At 45.8% G+C, this 19,967-nt stretch overlaps 1 protein-coding gene across 1 annotated transcript in view; it reads left to right on the forward strand.

The window, feature by feature from the left end:
- The first annotated feature begins 376 nt into the window (after nucleotides 1-376).
- TTC39C (tetratricopeptide repeat domain 39C) overlaps nucleotides 377-19,967 on the forward strand; it is a 45,243-nt gene continuing 25,652 nt past the window's right edge. The window contains exons 1-2 of the mRNA XM_048289414.1: nucleotides 377-738; nucleotides 11,838-11,886. Of these exons, the coding sequence (XP_048145371.1) occupies nucleotides 605-738; nucleotides 11,838-11,886 (183 nt within the window). The 5' untranslated portion in view covers nucleotides 377-604. The remainder of the gene's footprint in view (nucleotides 739-11,837; nucleotides 11,887-19,967) is intronic.

Consider the following 19,967-nt stretch of genomic DNA (forward strand, 5'->3'; position numbering starts at 1 on the left):
CACCCAGAGGGTGTTTGAGCACTGGAACAGGCTCTCCAGGGAAGTGGTCACAGCACCAAGCCTGCCAGAGTTCAAGAAGCGTTTGGACAGTGATCGGAAGGCGCATAATGAGGTTTCTGGACTGTCTGTGCAGGGACAGGAGTTGAACTCGAAGATCCTCGTGGATCTCTTCTAAAACACGAAATTCTGTGATTCCGCGGAAGGCGCCTGAGGGCTCCGCGGGCAGGGGCGCCAGCGCAGCCCCGCCACCGGCACAGCGGCACAGCCGCCCCGCCGCCACTGCGGCCCCAGCCCCTCGCCCGGCGCCGGCCCCGCGCCTGCGCGCTCTCTCGGCGGCGCCTGCGCACTGGGGCGCGGGGCAGGCGCCGCCGCTTTCGGAGCGTTTGCGGGCGCGGAGCGGCTGCGGCAGCACCGAGTTCGCGCCTCCGCGGGCACCGGGCGCTCCCGGCTCCTCCCGCAGGTGCGCCGAGGCAGCACCAAGCTGCCCGGGAAGGGGTGGGCGGGTAGGCAGTTGGGTAGGTAGGTAGGTAGGTACATACATACATACATACGTAGGTAGGAAGGTAGGGGAGAGTCGGCTGGGTCCCGCTGTCTCCTCATCGTCATGGCCGGCTCGGAGCAGCGGGAGGACGGGGAAGCGCCGCTGCCCATCGAGGATTCGGAATTGGCGCTGGCCGGCATCAACATGCTGCTGAACAACGGCTTCCGCGAGTCCGACCAGCTCTTCAAGAAATACAGGTCAGTCCCGGCCGCCCCTCCGCCGCCCGCTCCCCGGGCCCCTTCCCGCGGCGCGGCCCCTCCGCCCCCGGGGGCGGGAGGTGAGCGGGCGGCGGGGCCCTGGCGCGGGCAGCCTCGCCCTGCCCGGTCCCTCGGAGCGGGGAGGGTCCGTGCTGCCGGGCGCTGCCTCGGTCAGCGCTCTCATGGGGAAGGGACACGCGTGTTTCACAGAATCACAGAATGGGTCAGGTTGGAAGGGACCGCAGTGGGTCATCTGGTCCAACCACCCAGCTCAAGCAGGGTCATCCTAGAGCACATGGCACAGGGTAGTCCCCCGACCGTTCTTGACTGTGTCCGGTGAGGGAGACTCCCCAAGCGCTCTGAGCAGTCTGTTCCTGTGCAGGGTCACCCACACAGTAAAGAATTTCTTCCTCACGTTCAGGTGGAACTTCCTGTGCATCAGTTTCTGCCCGTTGTCTCTTGTCTTCCTGGTTGGTACTACCGAGAGGAGCCTGGCTCCATCCTCTTGACACCCCCGTTTAGGTATTTATACACATTGATGAGGTCCCCTCTCATATCTTCTCGAGGCTGAACAGGCCCAACTCCCTCAGCCTTTCCTCATAAGAGATGTTCCAGTCCCTCAGTCATCCTCATTGCTCTCTGTTGGACCCGCTTCAGGTGCTCCATAGCTCCTTTGTACTCAGGAACATAGAACTGGACACAGCACTTCAGATGTGACTTCGCCAGGGCTGAGGGGCAGGATCCCATTCCTCAGCCTCTGGCAATGCTCTCCCTGATGCATTCCAGGATTCTGTTGGCCTTCTTGGCCACAAGGGCTCGGGGGTGGTATGTGGTGCGCTGCTGTGGGGGTGTCTGGCGCCCTGTTGGAGGGGCAGAGAAGGGCTGAGCAGGGGTCCCTCGGTAGCACTGGCTGCATTTGGCTGTCGTGAATGTGTAAACACACATGTGTGGCTGAAGATGTGTCCTGGGGGGTTTTCGCTCCGGTGCTCGTGTGTGGTCTGATGTGGTCTTTAGCCTACAAAATGGATAGCAACGAAAGGTCTGTGAGTGCTGCTGTGATTATCTGTGGGCTGTAAGATTACGTTCATAATCCCCACATACATCATGTCTAGGTTTCTGCGTTAAGTAGGCATCTGGTAGGAATGGCATTAGTGCAGCTGTGTAAGTCAGGCTTAAAGAAAAGGTTGCCCCTACCTGTCCTTGCTTCTTTTCTTAGGACTAATGTCTTCCACTCAAGCTTGAGCTGCTCTAATTGCGCATACGTTCTAAATAATTAATCTGCGCTATAATGCTGTTGTCTGTATGATTAAAAAAGACTTTGTTTGACTTAAAATAGAACTTCATAGTGATGGTGTACTTATGTATTTAAAATCTTGTTTACAGAAAGGAGGGTTGGAAGTAGAGTGCAGGGAGTAAGACAGATTAAGAACATTCCCCTTAATAATCACAATGGAATAACAACTTTATTGTGTACATGCAACAAGTTAATATTAAATGTGTCATTTTGTCTCTAGTATATACTGCTGTGTAACGCAAAGTACTGTTGTGTGGAATATTGCAGGTGACAAGCAACGTCCAATTCTGCATTCCTCACATGCATAAGCATGAAGTCCAGCTCTTAACCCACCACTGCCAAGACCACCACTTAACCCTGTCTGTAATTGCCATGTCTATGCCATGTGAAGTTGTACCCTATGAGTTACTTCTTGAATATTTCTTTCTTTTGAAGGCCTCAGTTGTTCTGTGTATCTAAGGAACCTGTTGGTTTTGGTTGCTTGCTTTTGTGTTGTGTAATTTTTTTAAGGTGCCAGTTAAGGAACACTCAGTGAGGTTTCCTCTCCTCCACTTCTGCTTGTGCTCTGCCATTGCTTTCTCTCAGTAGTGTGAATCTGAAAGTAGTCTAGGAATTCTAAATATGTGATGCTTCTTACATTTTAAAGTAATGCTAGGGAATAAAATTGTTAAGATTCCTGTTCTCAAAATGCAGTTTAATCCTCCCTTGAAAGGGTGAATAATGATTCCTTCTGCAAACTGTTCTCTTGGTAATCTAGAAGGTTTTATCTTGAATGCAGAAACTTGCCAATCTTTTTGCCAGGTGCAAAAAAGATTGGCAAGTTTTCTTTGATTTTATCAAGAAGTGCCTCTGAGTTTAGTGTACTTTTTGATCCTGGCTTTTAAACACCACCTGCAAGGAGTAAATAGGAGTCCCTTCCTAAGATTAATAGTTTGTGGTTCATAAATGGATAGTTGCTGTCTCGGGCTGGAGATTTTCAGTCATTTAAAAACTTTGTCCTTCATCCCAAAATTTGTAGCAGGCTTCCTCTTGCTGTGAACTAATAAACCCTTATTGAATTGCAGATTAACTGTATGTTGAAAATTTGCATTTCATATAGGAGAGAAGATACAGCAATGTATGCTCAACTTCCTATAAACCTGAATTCTGGAGACACGTGCAGTGAGGTCCACTTGTTTTTTCCTAATAGTATTTGGTTCTATGCTTGTCTTGAATGTGTTCTTTTTGCAAGGACTTAAGCATCATATGTGTCTTTGCATGCAGTCTTAATGAGTATGTTTTTGTAGATGTATGCTTGGAATTATGAAATAGAACCCATCCTAAATGGGGCTGGTAAGCCGAATGAGGAAGGTTTAGAAGCTTGCCATAATTTAATATAGATGTTTGTAATTTGTGGTATTAGAGGTCAAAGATGTCTGAAGGAATGCAGCTTTTTTTAATTTGATGTGTGTGTTGTCTGTATTTCAAGTGACCTTTCTTGTAGAAAGTGTTAATTCTAGACTACTGCCTATGCAGGTAGTTTAGCTCTGTTTCAGAAGCTTAACAGTTATTAATGAATTGTAGAAATGAAGAATGGAGAAACTTAGCAGAACTTCCTTTTTGGTAGCCACATCACTTAACTACTTAAAACCATTTCTTAGAAACTACTGGTTTTGATTCTGCTTTTTGTTACTTCAATTTTTAATTCATTTGCCTCCTGAAAGATCTTGTGAAGAATTCAAATCAATGCTTCTGTCTTTATGGGACAGTAGGCAGCCTTGTCTCCAAAACTGGCAGGATGTATTTTTGTTTGCTCTTCTGCATTTTTGCATCTTCCAGAAAGCTGACCTGAGCCTAAAATTAGTTATATTTGAAAGCTGGTCATAATGCAGTCCTTGAGGAAACCAGGGCTGGCATTGCAGCTGTGTTTCAGTTGTATATCCACACCAGTGAAGTCTTGCCTATGTGCCACAGAACCATTATGTCTGTACATAATGGCCGTGGGAGAGTGGTATTTTGTCTTCCAGTGGTTAGAGCTCGTGTATAAAGAATATATATTCTACAGAGAATCTGAAGAAGTCAGATGAATATTCAGTTGTGTGCCAGATACAACATGTAGTTGGAACTGCATTGACTATCACACTAAAGCACTTAATGATTTGTCAGGTGTTGTTTGGGAGTATTTTTGTTGCTATACTTGAGGGAAGATAGTAGGGTTTGAAGAATCATCTACATGTAGCATCTATATCTGCATATGCTTTTTCACGAGTTTATTTTTTTAGAAGTCCAGATCCTCTACTTAATAGTGGTGATAACATTCTGAACATGAATCAAATACCAATGGATGTGGTATTTTCATAGATCTGTACAAGATAGCACCACTGTCTTTAATGCTTGTTGCCTTGTTAGGTTCCCTCAGTGCTAACTCATATTTGAAACTGTCAGATACCAATCTTTCTATTCAGCTTGAACAATGCTGACTCCATCCTAGTTCTCATCAGTTTATTGAGTACCTGTGGAAGCTGCAAGAGAGATAGAGGTTAACCAAGGACATAAGCAGTGGAGAGGGAGCCCTCAGGCAGCAGGATGGTATTGCTTTGGTGAACCCCCTGACACTAGCAGGAAAGCTGGATCTGGAGTTTTCTTTTTCCCCTTGTAGCTTTGTGGATTTCTAAGTATATAAGAAGGAAAGAAACTGTCAAAATAACTCTTTTTTTGCTGATTCTTCACTTCTTAAGAGCATTTGCAATTCAAAAATTATTTTAAAACTTCCTCCAGCTAAGAGGAGGGAAGACTGTATTAAATAAAACCAGGAGTTTTTTGCTGAGTGTTGACTCAGAACATAAATTGTTGAATCATAGAAACCCTGAGTTAGAAGGGACCCCTCAGGATCAATGAGTTCAACTCCTGGCCCTGCACAGGACAACTCCAAGAATCACACCATGTGCCTGTGGTCATTGTCCAGACGCTTCTTAAACTCTGGCAGGCTTGGTGCTGTAACCAATTCCCTGGGGAGCCAGTTCCTGTGCTCAAACACCCTCTGGGTGAAAAACCTTTTCCCATCCTAAACCGCCCCTGACACAGCTTTGTGCCGTTCCCTTGAATCCTGTCACTGGGTGTGAGAGAGATCAGTGCCTGCCCCTCCTCTTCCCCATACAAGGAAGTTGTAGGCTGCAGTGAGGTCTCCTCTCTGTCTCCTCCAGCCTGGACGAGCCAAGTGACCTCAACCACTCTTCATATGGCTTCCTCTCAAGGCCCTTCACCACTTTGTGGCCCTCCATTGGATGCTCTCTGATGGCTTTGCATCTTTCTTACATTGTGGTGCCTTTGACTGGATGGCAACTCTATGCCTGATGCACCCCAGGACACATGGTTTGCCTTCCTGGCTGCCAGGGCATAAATAATGAGATCAGGGCTATTATCTCACAAGAAATCCAACAATCTTCTGTCTCCTACCAAAGGAACATTTGACTCTGCATGAATGACTCTAACATCTGAGAAGGTTTGGTAAAGTTTCCAACTTCCATCTGAATGGAAAGAGAAATGGTACGAGATGACAAGTAAAATGTATAAAATAAGGTCATATCCACAGAAGAAATTGAAGATTATATAGATAAATGTGATTCTAAGACAAAATGTGTAAAGATTTAAACAATGGGGCCAGTGTAGAAAGCCATGCTGTACAACCTGCTGGGGTAAAGCAGAACATGGAGAAGAATTGGAAGCAGGAATAAATGAGAAAAAAGCTTACTATGGTTGCTTATAAAACCTAAATTTAAAGTTGACGTGTTACATTATGTGTATTAACAGACACACAAACTTAGTAATGGAGCAGAATTCCATTATGGATAGCCATTTGAACCTCATATTACCAATTTAAAATGCTGTCTGTGGCTCAAAATACTTTTGACCCAAGTGCATGTTGAGAGAAGGTGACATTAAGCCAGCATTGATCAGTAGGTAGATTATGGCCCATGTATGGGCTGTCTAATCACTGCTGAAATTCTTGCTTATGTGGCTCAGCAAAGAAACCAGAAGAGCAAAAATTAAGTGATTTAGGAGATGCTGCAGTAGCTTCTCTAAAGATAAGGCCAGCAGAGCGGGAGGTGACGTCATCTGGTTGGGCGAAGGATGATAACATCTGGATTGGCAGTGTGAGAATAAATCGTGAGTGCCCTGCTAGCAACCTGATTGTTGTTTGCTTTTGTTTGTGCAGCGATAGGCAGAGGAGCTGCTGCTAGGTGGATGTATAGAAAGGGGAGTTATTTACGAGGGAAGTGATTTTTAGTAGCAATATTCTCGATGTGTACCTCAGTGAGGTAAGATTTCATTTCTCAAGGCTAAGGCAGAGTAATAGGAATAGCGATGCACAAAGAACCAGCATCAGTTTTCCAGCTATGTGGATTGATTAGAAATATTTGAAGCATTCTGCAGTTTAAATCTTCCAAGAGCTGGGTACACAGAGATGATCACATTGAGTGTGATACTTAGTTTTGTGGCCTTCATGACAGAGACAGGTGGTGTTGCTAGAAGAAGTGGTAGAAAGGGTGGAAGGAGGTTGAGAGATCTGTTTGTCATATGGAGCAGTATCTGGTGGCTAGAAGTCCAAGGGACGATGACAGAAAGCTAAACTGAAATCTGGGTTTATAACTCAGAGATTAGAAGTCAGATTTGGTGGAGATGGCAGAAGAGGTGTGATAGTAAGCAGATCTTATTTTAACACCAAACAAATTAACTCTGTGAATGATACAAATTCTGTAAAGACTTTTTACTCTTGTTAGTGCACCCACTCTTTGATCGGCTGTTTCTAGTAAAATATTTCAGGCTGTTGTGATAGGATAGAGAAGTTTTTGTTTTAAATTACTTCAGGAGATGTTAACTCTGAGTTGTTAAAGAAGTTACATGATGTCAGTTAAGCTGCCATAGTTTGTTGTGGAAAGTAATTTTGGTCAGGTTGGAGAAAGAGGTTTTGCTAAAGTCCCCAATTCTTACAGATTAAGAGAGTGCAAGTGGAGAGTTAGTACAGATCTGCTCATAGGTTATAACTGGCTTGTCTCTCACCTTTGTGACTAGTTTTCAAAGTAAAGATGCAATTGAAAATACTTCTCCTAATCTCCAGTGTTTTGGTGCTGTGCATCTAAAGTTCACAGTTAGGGCAAAACAATCAAAATAATTTGCAGAAGGACAAAACAAATTGGATAAAAACTGGGTAGAACAGGGCCACAGAATTATTTCTGTATTCCTGAATTTCTCTCTTAGTTGTGTATTTCTAGTGAAAATAGAAATGTATGCTGAGGGTTCATTTAACAAAACAAATTTGGGCTGATTATGAAATGTAAACTAAACCTAGATCCGATATTTGCAGTTCTCAGTGTGATTTAATACTGTAATGCTTCCATGACACTTCTATTACCATGGGTATTCCATATACCAGTACTGGATGAGGGGTGTACTTATGTGCATCTGTCATGTTTGTAGTCTCACAAACAATTTTTAGAGCACATTTTAGAATAATCTGTGATGGAATAATGGCCAAAGGATTTGTATGTTGTTGCAGGAAATTCCTTACCTTTCTATTTACATATTTTTCTGCCTTGTTTTAAAATATTCAATTGCTCCTTCTATATTTATCTGTGAATTTAGATGAATTATGTAATTTTGTTTTATTCTCCCACTTTGTGGACAAAATTAATTTGTTTTGTTTCAACTTGAGCATCACTCTCAGCATGATGACTGAAATTGTAGAGGACTGTGGTTAAAGTAGAAATGCCTAGAAAAACAGTGAGGAAATGTTGGCAAGTTAATTACGTTACTCTAAATTTAAACCTGAGCTAGGCCATAGTAGCTTTAGAAGCTGATGTTAAGAAGTGAAATGCTGCCCTGGAAATAGCTGTAGAAATAAAAGAAAATACGAAGAAGTAATTGATATTTTTGTTTTCTGTGTGCTTCAGTTCTGATGTATTTTTTATTGTGAAACTGGGCTGTATTATCTCAGCATTATTAAACCAAGGCTTGAAACCTCTGAATGTTATCATCATATGTGAAAATGGGGCATAGCAAACACCTTTCTTCTGAAATCGAGTTAATACCTTAAAGATATGCTGTGAAATGAGGCAAATCAATCAGGGTTTATTGAGAGAAGTGATGTCTTGTGTAATGCTGGTTTATACGTCTGGAAGGAAGTTCTACTTCAGTACTCTGTGAGTTTTTGACTTAAGTTTAGTTACACATGCCAACTTCATTGATACATAGGAACCTTTTACTGTGGAATCTTGAAGTAATGGTGTTAATAACATAGTTTCTTATAAAAAAGATACTTCCTAAGTCCTAGTTTCCTAGGTGAAGTGCAAACTGCGTTTTAAAAATGTCTGGAGACTGGTTTCCTTTTTTTCCTTTCATCTTCGAGCTAATTAAAAGTCTTGCGATTTTTCTTTACTTAATGGAGGTTATTGCTTTCAAAGTTGTGATGACAACTTGGGTAGTGCAGTGTCCCAGTGTTAATTTGTATTTGGTTCTGTAGCTCTTGTCACCATTGATGTGGCCCTTGGTTTGCTGTTAGTACCTTCTCATGTTCTGCCTCTTTCTTTTTGTTTCCTAACAACTTCAGAGTCTGTGAGAAGGATGAAAAGTCATGTCTGAAGTTGAAGGTCACTTACAAGGAGCTTGAGCTTTTTGTGGGGTTGTGTTTTTCCCAGAAACCTACTGTAATCATTAGGCACACCTCAGTTTTTACTGGGACGGTACTGTGCCATTGCAAACTTTCTTCCTAGATCTCAAGGGAAAGACAGCCTTGAACTGTTGAAAAATTTATCAGTCAACATAATACAATGACTGAGCACATAACATGGTTGTTGTTTAAAATTGTATTTTAAACACTGAAATTACCTTACTAAATGATCTTCCATAAAGCTGCAATTATAGTCTCTACCCAGTGACTATGTAGGAATGTGCTAGAAGTGTTCCTTATTTTCTTTAGTGATGACACAAACTCTGTGTGAGGAACTCCTACAGTAAAGTTTTCATGTTTTGATTGCCAAACTCCATGGTCTCAGCAGAAGCATCTCCCAGACATAGGATAATATTATGCATCGTGTTTTCTTGCTTCAGGGTCCTTTTGTGCTACAGCCCATATGTGCTGTAATGGCAGTGCTTTTTATAGATTGAGTGACTGAAAGTTAGAAAGAACTGATCTGTGACATTTACCTCGTGTTATAGCTGCTGATAATTTCAGAATGGAATAATGATGTGGCTCTTGATTTTTTTGTTGTTGTTTCATATTTGATCATGGGGCATGAATTGGGAACAAAAGTAGCAGTGAGTGTCAAGGGTGCAAGTGTGGAAGCAGTTTTGAAACATCAGTTGAAAAAGGTAAGTATGTACTTGGGGAAGAACTTAGCTGTACTCAGACAAATATATGTTAGAATATTTGGGCAAATTTTCATTGCTTCAGTTTATTTTGTAGTCTTTAAAGACCAGTTGGCTCTCAACTGTAGTTAGCTGCCTCAGTTTTTAACATTATTTTAACATTTTTTAACTCCCCAGAGCTGCTTGCGTTCTGCGTATGTAGGTCTGATGAAGCACAAAAATGAAATATTTGGTTTGTTTCTGAGCTTCCTTGAAATATAATGTAAATGCAGCTTCATACTGAAGGACATAAAAATGATCAGAGTGATGTTGTGCTGATCTGTTCTGCTGTTTTAGATCAGTTGGGTGTTGATAATGCAGGCATGACCTTGAAACGTGTGGTGAAGGTTGTGCTGGGAGTATGGTGGTAGGACTGGCTGCTGAATGGTCCCACATGCCTCATGAGTTGAAAAAGGGTTTATGAGGGAGCCACGTGCCCTCTGCAGCAGGAGTTGATGCTGGAAGTGCCAGCTGCAGCAAGTGCAATTTGCGTGGGTGATGGCTGCTGCCCTGTGTAACGCAGCTGCTGGGAGAGCACAGTCCAGGTACTGAGTAGCAGAGACATTTACTGGCAGCTATTCTTTGTTGCCAGCTAACAAAGGGGGAAGCACCCAACCTATTTTGCCTTTGGAAAAAAATAATGAAAAAACATGACAAGTTGTATTGATCTTATATTTAGGTGAATATCCAGAATTGAGCAATGTATATAAAAAGGGAAGGTTTTTTCCTGTTACAACATGCTTTGTTTGTCTTCCCTGTTTTTCCTTCTCATTGTTCTTGTTCATGGCCTTGCTTTTAGATATTTATGCTAAATCAAAGTGAGAAAAGGTGTGTGTGTGTGTGGGAAACATTGCTGACTACTTCTTTTTAAAAAAAACGCAAACAGCCAAACTCTACTCTTGTTTTATATGATACAGGTTCACTACTGGAAATTTCTGTTGTAGCAATATACTTCTTTCTCTATGTTTTTCAAGTACCTATGCTGTTTTAAAACTCTGCTTTAATATAATGCTTGTAGAATAAAGTTGAAAACAAATTAAGTGCTTTACGGTAGCACTGCATGTTTCTGTAGCCTAAATTATACTTCTTAAATTCTGGAAGTCTGTGTTTTTATATAATCTGGCAGCCCACCACTGAGCAACGTGAATCAATGGTACCACTGAGGTCCTGACATTTTAATGTTTTTTTTTTTTTTTTTCCAAGAGACTTCTATGTGGCATTACTGTAGCCTCATGGTCTGTGTGACTACAGCAGTCCTGAAGCTTGAAACCTGTCTGATGCATTATCAAAGTTTTGGTTGCTTGAATGTTTTGATCTAGCTGTGATTTCACCCTTTGGGAATAGCCCTGTGAAGAGAAAAGGTGAAGCATCTTAACACTGTTCCGCACAGTGTAGTAAGATACGGATTCTGAGCTTGAAACAAAACAGATACAAAACCATAAGCCTTGTAAGCACCTTGTATTACAACTTCATTATGTAGTAGATGCATTTTTTTAGTGGGTAGCTTAACTTAAATTCATAGAAGCAGATGGAAATGGGAATCTCTTAATAGAGCCAGGTAACATTTCTCTGTGTCATGGGTTAGCAAGCATACCAAACCACTACACTCTGCTAGGACAAAATCATAGTGATGGATCACAAGAGGGGAGTAGAATTGGCAGGTTTTTAATTTTCTATAGCTTTGGCAGGTTTTAAATTTTCTATAGCTTTTTCTTTTGACCTGAACTGAAGGCATTTTGATGGCAGTGATTTCTCTTAAAATATCTGTATCTTAATACCTGAAAAATTATTTTTTTAAGATACATTCAATATAGTAAAAGATATGAAGCTTTTGGTTTTTTGTTTCCATTATGTCTTGCAGATATCTTTGTAACTTGATACAAAAAACCCACCAAGATTTATTTACAAACATACAAGCTAAACTCAAGAAATTCAATTTGGATCTGTATTACAGGAAATATGTGCAAATATAGTGTTGCAGTGCTAGGTTTAGTTTAGCAAGCTGCAGCTTTCCCTGGGAGCTCAGCGGGGCTGCTTAGGGCAGGGCAGCCATTCCGCCCTCCCGTAGTCCATTTCGGACGGCCCCGCACTCTTGCTCCGGTGGCTGTCAGCTCTACAGCAGAGTGACGGCGAAGGAGGCGAGAAAGGACCCTCCATGAGGGCTTTGGAGGACCTTCACTGTTTCATCATGTCCTGGTGATCCCCAGAGGCAGAGGGACTGGTGGTTGGGGAGCAAGGGGGTTTTATCGGATCACAGGGGCGGTACATGGGCGGAGTTGGGGTACAGAAACCAATAGGGAGAGCCCGAGGGAGTGGCCAGGACTTGGGGCAAGGGAAAGTGAGGGGGAACAATATGGGATAAGAAAAGCAGTGGATATATAGACCACCACAATATAGTAACTATTTTTTGTTTTCTTTACAGAAACCATAGCCCATTAATGAGTTTTGGAGCCAGTTTTGTCAGTTTTTTGGTGAGTAAATGGGAGCACAGAGTATACATCTTGTGGGGTTCATGGTTGTATGTGCATGCACATGTTCATAATACTCTAAATTTGTTTCTTTTTCTGAGACTAATTTTTTTCCAAATTTTTAGATTAAACATAGGTGGAGAACAAGACATTATGCTGTGTAAAGCTTGTTTACTCATGTGGTTTAAATAGAAAGTAAAGGCTCTGCGATTCAGCTCCTCAAATATATTAAATATTTATGTGTTCCATTAAAAGACCCATAATAAAAAGTTCTCTTAAGTGAGCAGTGGAGTTATTTATTTATTTATTTGATTAAAATAAAACTCATGAATGTCTGTTTTTCTGGTAACTTTTGCTATTGAAGCTTTCTCCATCCATACTTCTGGGTGAAAGTTGTTAATTCAATCCTTTCACATTGCTTCCATTTTGGATAGATGAGAACTGAGAATACTGATTGACTAAAAAGCCACAATGAGCAAGTTTGGTTTGTTAAAGGCTTTTTTTGTATATAACGTGTTAAAAATTATAATGCCATGTATAAAAACTGAGCAGGTGTATTAGGAAGTGTTTGGCTCTTGTTTTTTAGACTGTCCTTATTCTGACTTTGCTGCTTAATCTTAGATCTCACCAGAAATTATCTATGGTAATACTCTTTTGAAAGAATTTATTATAATATGTCAGAAATACGTGATTTATGAATGAAATAAATATGTATTCTCTTTAGTATGCAATATGGAAAAATACACTGCTTAGGAAAACTCCTGGGGCATATGCTTCCTTTTAAGTCAGTGGCAGGGAGAAAGGAAAGAGACTCTCTCAGGTTTGCTTATCTGAATTGATGAACCAGTGCAACACCACAGTGCAGCATCAGAGGATCTTGAAAGTATCTTGCTTAGCTGCTGTTCTAAATATAGGAGCAGCACTTGGTGTGCCTGTGTCATTCAGAGCTTTTGTTTAATAAGTTCCAAGAAAAGAAGTTGCTTGTCCTGATTTTTTTTTTTCGGTTGGTTCAGCAGTAGTTGGAGTCAGATGTGGTTTCTTTTTCTTCTTACCTGTGTAGGGACTGTGGCTATTATTTTGAAGAATTTAATAGCTGTTTGTTGTTACTGACTTTGGAGGCCTGTTATTTACATGGATGAATTACTGTCTCGGTTTTGAAAGACAGGTGTCTGCTAAGGAAGGCAGAGGCCCCCCTTGAAGTGGCAGATATAACCCCTTTTCCCTCCAAGTTATTATATTTTGAAATCAAGAGCCTTTAGGCGAAGATGTGGGAAATAGGAATAACAGTTCTTTACTATATATATATATGTATATAACCAGTCAAACAAAACAACAACAACTCTGGCAGTAACAGCAATCACAAACCCAGTGCCAGCCTTCTCGGCTGTCAGGCCCTTTCCCCTCGGGTGCAGTTCCGCTCGCAGCCGGCAGGGGCGCTGGCGGCTCCCGGTGAGCAGGGCAGGTGCGATGGTTCCCCCGCGGCTGCAGGGGGCGCTCCGGAGCGAGCTCGGGAAACCCGCGGCTCTGGTGCCCTGGGATCCCGGGAAGGATGGAACAAAGGCTTCACAAACCGCTGGGCAGCCGATCCCGGACTCTCAGGAACAGCAGGCTGAAACGGCAGGCTGGAACGGCAGGGACAGACGCAAATCCCGGGTGGCAGGCGAGATGTATCCAGATGGGAGAACCCCACGGAGGCCCAGGCAGGCAGGGCAAGCAGGGCTACAGCGTAGCGAAAGCTCGAAGCAGCAGCGGGGCAGGGCAGCCACAGCCCGGTCTCCAGCAGGGCAGGGAAAGCGGCTTTTGGGGTCCCGGCGTTGTTTCCAGCAGGAAGAAAGAACGGCCAAAAAGAAAGCAGCAGCAGCTCCTTTCTCTGCAGCTTCTCTCTCCGGACGCTCAGAGCGAACTGTCCCCACACCCAGGTGTAGACAAAAGAGTAGCCAGGCCCGCCCCACTCCCCTTTTTGTCTTTCTTAAGTACAGCTATTTGTCCCCTAGCAACATGCATATGGGAGAAAATTCCTTTAACAGGAAAAAAACCTAAGACTAAACTAAAACCCCAACATTATCCACCCCGAATTTTTTCCCATACTAACATGTTACATGAAACTTAACTTTTTTAACCATATAAATCTATGCATTACCCAAATTATATACAAATATACATGCTGATACTGATACAAGTACAGAGCCATGGGTAGTTCACCCTAAAACAAGGTCCCCTTGAGGTAAGCATCGGGTCTCTCCATCCTTTTGCATCACCCACCAGGTGCAACCTGGTCCCTGAGCAAAAACAACCCCATGGATGGGTTTGTCTTTGCTCAAGGCGGACTTTACCCAAACAGTTTTTCCAAGCATACCTCTCATGTGCACCACTGGAACCTTATCCCCCCGTCTGTTGTTTGTAGGGGTTCAGATTGGGCAGGGCCTGCTCAGCTGGTGGAACCTCGAGTGTTAACTAACCAGGTGGCTCTTGCTAAATGCATCTCCCAGTTTTTGAAAGTCCCCCCACCCAGTGCCTTCAAGGTGGTTTTAAGCAGTCCATTACACCGCTCAACCTTCCCAGCTGCTGGTGCATGGTAAGGGATGTGGTACACCCACTCAATGCCATGTTCTCTAGCCCAGGTGTTTATAAGGCTGCTCTTGAAATGAGTCCCATTGTCAGACTCGATTCTCTCAGGGGTGCCATGCCTCCAAAGGACTTGCTTTTCCAGGCCCAGGATGGTGTTCCGGGCAGTAGCGTGAGGCACAGGGTAGGTCTCCAGCCATCCAGTGGTGGCTTCTACCATTGTGAGCACATAGCGCTTGCCTTGGCGGGTTTGAGGCAGTGTGATGTAATCAATCTGCCAGGCCTCCCCATACTTGTATTTGGACCATCGCCCACCGTACCACAGAGGCTTCACCCGCTTGGCCTGCTTGATCGCAGCGCATGTCTCACAGTCATGGATAACCTGGGAGATACTGTCCATGGTTAGATCCACCCCTCGGTCTCGTGCCCACTTATAGGTGGCATCTCTGCCCTGATGGCCTGAGGCATCATGGGCCCATCGAGCTAGGAACAGTTCTCCTTTATGTTGCCAATCCAAGTCTATCTGGGACACCTCTATTTTCGCAGCTTGATCTACCTGTTTGTTGTTACGATGTTCTTCATTAGCCCGGCTCTTGGGGATGTGAGCATCTACATGACGGACCTTCACGGATAGCTTCTCTACCCGAGTGGCAATGTCTTTCCACTCTTCAGCAGCCCAGATTGGTTTTCCTCTGCGCTGCCAGTTTGCCTTATTCCACCTTTCCAGCCAACCCCACAGAGCATTGGCTACCATCCATGAATCAGTGTAGAGGTAGAGCTTTGGCCACTTCTCTCTTTCAGCTATGTCCAGAGCTAATTGGACAGCTTTGAGCTCAGCAAATTGGCTCGATCCACCTTCTCCTTCAGTAGCCTGTGCAACTTGTCGTGTGGGGCTCCATACAGCGGCTTTCCATTTCCGGCTAGCGCCTACAATTCGGCAGGAACCATCAGTGAAGAGGGCGTATTGTCTTTCACTCTCTGGTAGCTCGTTATATGGTGGGGCTTCTTCGGCACGTGTCACCTGCTCCTCTTCTTCTTCAGAAGATAACCCAAAAGTCTCACCTTCCGGCCAGTTTGTAATTATTTCCAAGATCCCAGGGCGACTTGGGTTTCCAATTCGGGCGCGCTGCGTGATGAGGGCAATCCATTTGCTCCAAGTAGCGTCGGTGGCGTGATGCGTGGAGGGAACCTTTCCTCTGAACATCCACCCCAGCACCGGTAGTCGGGGTGCCAGGAGGAGTTGTGCCTCTGTGCCGATTACTTCTGAGGCAGCCTGGACTCCTTCATAAGCTGCCAGGATTTCCTTCTCTGTGGGAGTGTAGTTGGCTTCAGACCCTCTGTAGCTTCGGCTCCAGAATCCCAGTGGTCGGCCCCGAGTCTCACCAGGCACCTTCTGCCAGAGGCTCCAGGACAGACCATTGTTCCCGGCTGCAGAGTAGAGCACGTTCTTCACCTCTGGTCCTGTCCTGACTGGGCCAAGGGCTACGGCGTGAGCAATTTCCTGTTTGATCTGAGTGAAGGCTTGCTGCTGTTCAGGGCCCCAGTGGAAATCATTCTTCTTGCGGGTAACCAGGTAGAGAGGACTCACGATCTGGCTGTACTCGGGAATGTGCATCCTCCAGAAACCTATAGCGCCTAGGAAAGCTTGTGTTTCCTTCTTGTTGGTTGGTGGAGACATTGCTGTGATCTTATTGATGACCTCAGTGGGAATCTGACGTCGTCCATCTTGCCACTTTACTCCCAGGAACTGGATCTCTCGGGCAGGTCCCTTGACCTTGCTCTTCTTGATGGCAAAACCAGCTTGCAGGAGAATTTGAATTATTCTCTCTCCTTTCTCAAACACTTCTGTTGCGGTGTTCCCCCACACAATGATGTCATCAACGTACTGCAGATGTTCTGGAGCCTCACTCTTTTCTAGTGCAGTCTGGATCAGTCCATGACAGATGGTGGGACTGTGCTTCCACCCCTGGGGCAGTCGGTTCCAGGTGTACTGCACGCCCCTCCAGGTGAAGGCAAACTGAGGCCTGCACTCTGCTGCCAGAGGAATGGAGAAGAATGCATTGGCAATGTCAATAGTGGCGTACCACTTTGCTGCTTTGGACTCCAGCTCGTACTGGAGCTCCAACATGTCTGGCACGGCAGCGCTCAGCGGTGGAGTCACTTCATTCAGGGCACGATAGTCCACAGTCAATCTCCATTCCCCGTCAGACTTGCGCACAGGCCAGATGGGGCTGTTGAAGGGTGAGTGGGTCTTGCTGACCACCCCTTGACTCTCCAGCTCGCGGATCATCTTGTGGATGGGGATCACAGCATCTCGATTTGTCCGATACTGCCGGCGGTGCACTGTCGAGGTGGCAATTGGCACTCGTTGCTCTTCCACTTTCAGGAGCCCAACTGCAGAAGGATTCTCAGATAGTCCAGGCAGGGTGTTCAATTGCCTAATGCCCTCTGCCTCCACAGCAGCAATCCCAAATGCCCACCTGAGTCCTTTTGGGTCTTTGTAGTAGCCATTCCGGAGGAAGTCTATGCCCAGAATACACGGGGCCTCTGGGCCGGTCACAATCGGATGCTTTTGCCACTCCTTCCCAGTCAGGCTCACCTCAGCTTCCAAAAGGGTCAACTGCTGTGATCCCCCGGTCACCCCAGCGATGGATACAGGTTCTGCCCCCACATGTCCCGATGGCATTAAAGTACACTGTGCCCCAGTATCAACCAATGCATCATATTTTTGTGGCTCTGATGTGCCAGGCCATCGGATCCACACCGTCCAGAAAACTTGGTTCTCCCGTGCCTCTTCCTGGCTAGAGGCAGGGCCCCTCTAGCCCTGGTTATCATTCTTTCCCTGGGCGTACATGCTCGAGGTACCTTCAAGGGGATCTGACATATCATCCTCCCTTCTGTAATGCCTGGCAGCTCGGTCACGGGAGGCTGAGGCTACCTTCACCTTAGCGGAACCCCCTCGGTTAGTGCCTCCCTCCTTGAGTTCACGCACCCGCGCTGCCAGGGCAGAAGTGGGTTTCCCATCCCACCTTCTCATGTCTTCCCCATGCTCACACAGGAAAAACCACAGCTCAGCTCGTGGGGTGTACCCTCTCTCTCTAGCAGGGGGACGACGGGCTCTGACTTGGGGGCCTGTGACTCGCACTGGTGCCACACTGACCCTCCTCATCTCCTCCCTCATCTCCTCCCTCATCTCCTCCCTCATCTCCTCCCTCATTTCCTTCCTCATCTCCTTCATCTCCTCTTTGAGGTCCTGGACCACAGCAGAGACATGAGCTTTCAGCGGGCCATTGATCATGCTGTCATAATGCCTGAGCCTGTTGGCAACAGAGCCCACTGTTTCTCGGGTATTGTCAGCATCAATCGTTGCAATGAAGGTGGTGTATTGCGATGGCCCTAGCCTTGCCAGGTTCCACATCATCTGTCCTGTGCACCTGACCTTATCGGGGTCATTATCATGCTGTCCATCCTTCCCAAAGAGTACCTCTAATATTGCCACCTCTCTTAGCTGTTGGATCCCTTGCTCGAGTGTCTTCCACTGCATTCTATGATGATACTCCTGCATTCTTTCTTTGTGAATGAACCTTTCTCTCACACTCATTAAGAGCCGCTCCCAAAGAGAGAGAGGCCCTGGCTCCCTCACAAATATCTGGTCCACACCTGGGTCCTGGGTCAACGATCCCAGATACCTTGCCTCACCACTATCCAGTTGCACACTTGTGCCCATAAGGTCCCAAACCCGAAGCAGCCAGGTGGTATAAGGCTCACGCCCCCTTCGCACAATGTCGTTTCGCATAGCACGGAGACTGTCGTGCGACAGGGACTCAGTGATGACTTCTGGCTCTGGCTCTCCTGCTGGTTGTGAGGGCCCTGGTTGCTCATCATCATTAACTGGTCGTACTGATTTGGTCTTATACTTCCTCCTTTGCACAGGGGCGACTGCTGCTGGCTGTGGTTGTCCTTGTGGTTCAGCTGAAGCCTGGACGGTTGTAACATCCGTGGGTTCCACTGCTGCACCATCGGACTCACCCTCTTTGGGGCAGGGAGAGGGTTTTTCACTAGCTGAGGAGGTGTATTCCCTTAGCAATTGGCATATCTCCTGGCGCACCTGGCCCATCTCCTGGCACATCTCCTTGCGCACCTGACCCATCTCCTGGCATATCCCCTGGCGCACCTGACCCATCTCTTGGCACATCTCCTGCATCCCTTTTGCCAGTACCCCCACCCAGTTTTGGGTAGTCCATTTCTGAGGTGGACTGTTGGGCAGTATCAGTCTGTGGGGCGGGATCTCTAGTGTCTGGGGCTGTGTCAGGCTCTGGGGCAGGATCAGGCTCTGGGGTAGGAACTCTACTCTCTGGGGCCATGTCAGGTTCTGGGGCAGGATCTCTAGTCTCTGGGGCTGGTGTCCGGGTAGATATCCAAGCCAATCTCAACTTATCCTTGAATGCTAAATAGAGTAGGCCTATCAGCAGCAGATGGTTAGTATTCAGAGGGAATTTAAACCCTTCGAAAATTGATGGGGTGGGCCCAAAGAACTGGTTGAGGGGTTGGGAGAAAACTTCCCCTGGTGTCATTTCCTCACAGAAGGTACCATTGTTAACATAACCCCAAAAACATGTGCTCAGTGTGTGATAGCTGTTTATCCATGTGCCCACATTCCGGAGGAAGTTAAAAACCCATGAATTCCTCACCTTCTCGACCCATAACGCAAGCTGGATAACAGCAATGGTAGCCTTAGTCAGAGGACCCATATTCAAGTAAGGAGCTGCAAAGGGGAAGAATATAGCCACGGCTACATGCCACCCAAACCAGGGTAAACTAGACCACATAGTGCTGCCTAACAAGGTTCCAATATCCAGCACACAAAATAAAGTTATCGAGGAACTGTTATTCCTTTTTCACCTCTATCTCTTAATGCCCTCAGGCCCCACATTGGGCGCCAAGATCTGTCTCGGTTTTGAAAGACAGGTGTCTGCTAAGGAAGGCAGAGGCCCCCCTTGAAGTGGCAGATATAACCCCTTTTCCCTCCAAGTTATTATATTTTGAAATCAAGAGCCTTTAGGCGAAGATGTGGGAAATAGGAATAACAGTTCTTTACTATATATATATATGTATATAACCAGTCAAACAAAACAACAACAACTCTGGCAGTAACAGCAATCACAAACCCAGTGCCAGCCTTCTCGGCTGTCGGGCCCTTTCCCCTCGGGTGCAGTTCCGCTCGCAGCCGGCAGGGGCGCTGGCGGCTCCCGGTGAGCAGGGCAGGTGCGATGGTTCCCCCGCGGCTGCAGGGGGCGCTCCGGAGCGAGCTCGGGGAGCACGCGGCACCGGTGCCCTGGGATCCCGGGAAGGGATGGAACAAAGGCTTCACAAACCCCTGGGCAGCCGATCCCGGGCTCTCAGGAACAGCAGGCTGAAACGGCAGGGATGAGCACAAATCCCGGGTGGCAGGCGAGATGTATCCAGATGGGAAAAAACCACGGAGGCCCAGGCAGGCAGGGCGAGCAGGGCTACAGCGT

Source organism: Corvus hawaiiensis, chromosome 30, assembly GCF_020740725.1.
Source record: "Corvus hawaiiensis isolate bCorHaw1 chromosome 30, bCorHaw1.pri.cur, whole genome shotgun sequence".
Taxonomy (NCBI): domain Eukaryota; kingdom Metazoa; phylum Chordata; class Aves; order Passeriformes; family Corvidae; genus Corvus; species Corvus hawaiiensis.